General features: G+C 48.4%; 1 protein-coding gene across 1 annotated transcript; it reads left to right on the top strand.

The window, feature by feature from the left end:
* The first annotated feature begins 1,299 nt into the window (after positions 1-1,299).
* LOC119349901 (acetylserotonin O-methyltransferase 1-like) lies at positions 1,300-2,866 on the top strand. The gene is made up of 2 exons (XM_037618001.1): positions 1,300-2,248; positions 2,345-2,866. The coding sequence occupies exons 1-2, from the start codon at positions 1,424-1,426 to the stop codon at positions 2,645-2,647; spliced, it is 1,128 nt and encodes a 375-aa protein (XP_037473898.1). The 5' UTR covers positions 1,300-1,423; the 3' UTR covers positions 2,648-2,866.
* Positions 2,867-3,459: the final 593 nt, after the last annotated feature.

Genomic DNA, 3,459 nt, shown 5'->3' with positions numbered 1-3,459 from the left:
TTGGTGCGACATGTAATTACCGTGACGGCGTCGAGCTCAGCCAAAGACGAAGGCCCACCTAGCGCACCTGAGACTGAGGACGGGCTGCTATGAGCGGGAGCGGCTGCGAGAGGAGGCCCGGTTGCGTGAGCAAGTGATGGTGCGATGGCTTCACCAAATTGTTCACTCGACCCTATATATGCGGTTCTATACGTACAAGAAAATCTATTTATATATATGCATAACGTGTACAATTTGTAGTATCGTGAAATACCAGCAAACAAAAAAAGTAATGGAAAATAAAAAAAAAACACAAACATTTAGTACCGGTTGGTGTTACCAACCGGTACTAAAGCCCCTACGCGCACCCGGGCCTGGCTCGTGCCACGTGTTCGCACTTTAGCGCCGGTTCATGACAAACCGATACTAAAGGAGGAGGGACCTTTAGTCCCCACTCTTTAGTACCGGTTGTAGAACCGGCACTAAAGGCCGTTACGAACCGGCACTAAAGGCCGGTTCTGCACTAGTGTTCTTCTTCTATTCCAAGGTTTCTTCATACGCCACTTATCCAGATCTGGTTACTTCCGTTGCTTCTTCTATTCTTCTAGAGTCTCAAGTTTCTAGTATTTTCGTTTTTGTTGGTTCGTTGCTTCTTCTATTCTTCTAGAGTCTCAAGTTTCTAGTATTTTCGTTTTTGTTTGTTCGTTGCTTTGCGTGGCACGAAAGTGTAGGGATGCTATTCGGGTGCCAATCCCTGGTGAGACACCAGCAATCGTCCCCAACGGGGATCGATCCCGGGCGGGCTGCCTGGCCACTGCCAAGCCAAACCAGTGCTGAGCAACACTTGTCAAGATACCGTCACTTGGAAAGATGGCATCAATATTATACTAAACCTGGACACCTAGCGCCCTGGGGACACATGGTAGTTACTACTCCTAACCCGCCGACCACAAGGTGATGTGGTGCTTGAGTGAACAATTAGGTAGGGTCGAAGTGCACGGACTTCAGAACCATGGGTCCAAACGAGGATCTTTTTTTTGTAGGTCATCTCTTGTTTTGCCCCTTGAGAAATGCTATTGTCTTGAACATGCATCAAGGGGTGGGTTTTAACGAATCCCCATAAAAATGAAATAACGAAAAGAAACTGTTGTGGAAATATAATCTTCTCAATGAGAGGTCCAAATTGTTTACTAAGGTGAATGGGAAACTACGTCCACACAGCGAGGATAGGAGGAGGCTACAACTAGAAGTAGTAACCTCAAACCAAGCCGCAAAAGGAAGCTTCCCTGAACAAAAAAAAACCCGCAAAAGGAAGCTAGCTACTAGGAAACCATGCGCATGCATCTATATCTATAAGAAGGTACTACGTTTTCTCTACGTAAGGAAGAAGCAAGAAGCAGGTAGCAGCTAGCATACCACACTCGATCGATCATACACATACACCATGCCGGCCGCGCAGCACATCGAACGAGACCAAGACCTCGCCATGAGCAGCGACGAGTTACTTCAAGCTCAGCTGGAGCTCTACCACCACGGCCTCGCCTTCGTCAAGTCACTGGCGCTCAAGGCCGCCACGGACCTGCGCATCCCCGACGCCATCCACCGCCGCGGCGGCGCCGCCACCTTGTCCGAGCTGGCCTCCGACACCGGGATCCACCCCACGAAGCGCTCCAACCTCCGGCGGGTCATGCGGGTGCTCACCACCACCGGGGTATTCTCCATTGTCCAAGGCAAAGGCAGCAACGACCACGCCGGTGATGGCGCTGCGTATTACAAGCTCACGCGGGTCTCCCGGCTCCTTGTCGAGAGATCACCGCACAACCTGTCCCCGATGGTGGGCACCATCGTCAACACGTTATGCTGGACCTCTCTCCTCAAAATGCCCGAGTGGTTTACCCAAGGCCAAGAGGGAGAGTCGGCACAGTCGCACTCGCTCGTCCAGCTGGCCAACGGCTGCACGTTCTGGGACACCACCAAGGTCGATGGCGGCTTGTTCAACGACGGCATGGCCGCGGACAGCCGCATCGCCATGAAGGTCCTGTTGAAGGAGCACGGCGGAGCGTTCGGGGAAGTGAAAAGCTCGCTGGTGGACATCGGCGGCAACCATGGCGCCACCGCGTCGGCCGTGGCGAGAGCGTTCCCGCACCTCAAGTGCAGCGTTCTGGACCTCCCACACGTCGTCGCCGCGGCTCCCGCCAGCGACATTTTGACCTTCGTCGCCGGAAATATGTTCGAGTATGTCCCACCTGCGGATGCTGTTCTACTCAAGGTAATTTTTTATTTTTATTTTTATTTTTGGATATGTTCTTCTTTTTTCTGCTGGTCTACTATGCTAATGGGATATAATATGTATGTTTGGTTCCAGTGGATTTTGCATGACTGGAAACACGAAGATTGCGTCAAGATAATGCGCCGGTGCAAGGAAGCGATCCCAGCGAAAGAAGCCGGAGGAAAGGTGATAATCATCGACATGGTGGTGGGATATCCGGTGACTCAGCCCAACCATTCCAAAGAGGCGCAGGTTTTGTTAGATATCTACATGATGGGCTCCGATGGAATGGAGCGAGAGGAAAACGAGTGGAGCTTGATTTTCTCCGAAGCCGGGTTCAGCGACTACAAGATCACTCCAACCAATGGGATTCGATCAATTATCGAAGTATACCCTTAAATGTACTTACTTCCACTTCGGAGATACTATCTCCTTCCGTCCGTACGTGTTTATTAGTCTTGCACGTGTAATTAACTTGGTAAATTAGCAGCCAAGATACACGTGCAAGACTTATAAACTGGAAAGGAAGGAGTCGTCATTTGATTTGTAATAAATCTCACCAGGAACTCTCTGTATTATTGCATTTAAGTTTTACTTTTTGTTTATAGATTTTTCAAATTTGCTTCTCTTTAGTTTATTTCATTTTTTCCACTCAGTGTACCAATCCTATGAAATCTACATAAATTGTTCTTTTCTTTACATATATTATCATTTCCTCTGCAGTTACCAAACATTTACACGTGTATTTGTTCTACTCCCGCCGATCCAAATTATTTGTCGTAGCTATAGAGTCTTTACTCTGCAAGTGCATAGTCCGGTCTCAATGAGTTGTTAGCATGAAATAACTATCCCACTTGTCCAAAATGTTGTGAACACCACGGCTTTCTGATTGCATGATAAAATGTGATGACTATTCAGTGGATTAGTGGGTGTTGGGAGGGGGTGGTGGGAAGAGAGACGAAAAAAACCCAGCGAAAATAAACCGCAGAGACGATTCACCAACTCGTCCATTAAAAGTAGAGATTTAAAATAAATCTTGGTAAAAAAACAGTAAAAACGAGTGCGGATTTATCTTTTGGTATGAAGGTGGACAGGGCACCGTGTTCGACGAGGGACCGTATCATTTTTTTTTTGTTTTTTTTTTGGTGGAACACGCGGTCTGGTCACGCTCCTCGTGACCCACAGGACGCCCGCCGCATTTAGATGCATGC

This window comes from Triticum dicoccoides, chromosome 1B (assembly GCF_002162155.2).
Source record: "Triticum dicoccoides isolate Atlit2015 ecotype Zavitan chromosome 1B, WEW_v2.0, whole genome shotgun sequence".
Taxonomy (NCBI): domain Eukaryota; kingdom Viridiplantae; phylum Streptophyta; class Magnoliopsida; order Poales; family Poaceae; genus Triticum; species Triticum dicoccoides.
Note: the sequence above shows the minus strand (reverse complement) of the source record. Positions and strands in the feature narration are given on the sequence as shown.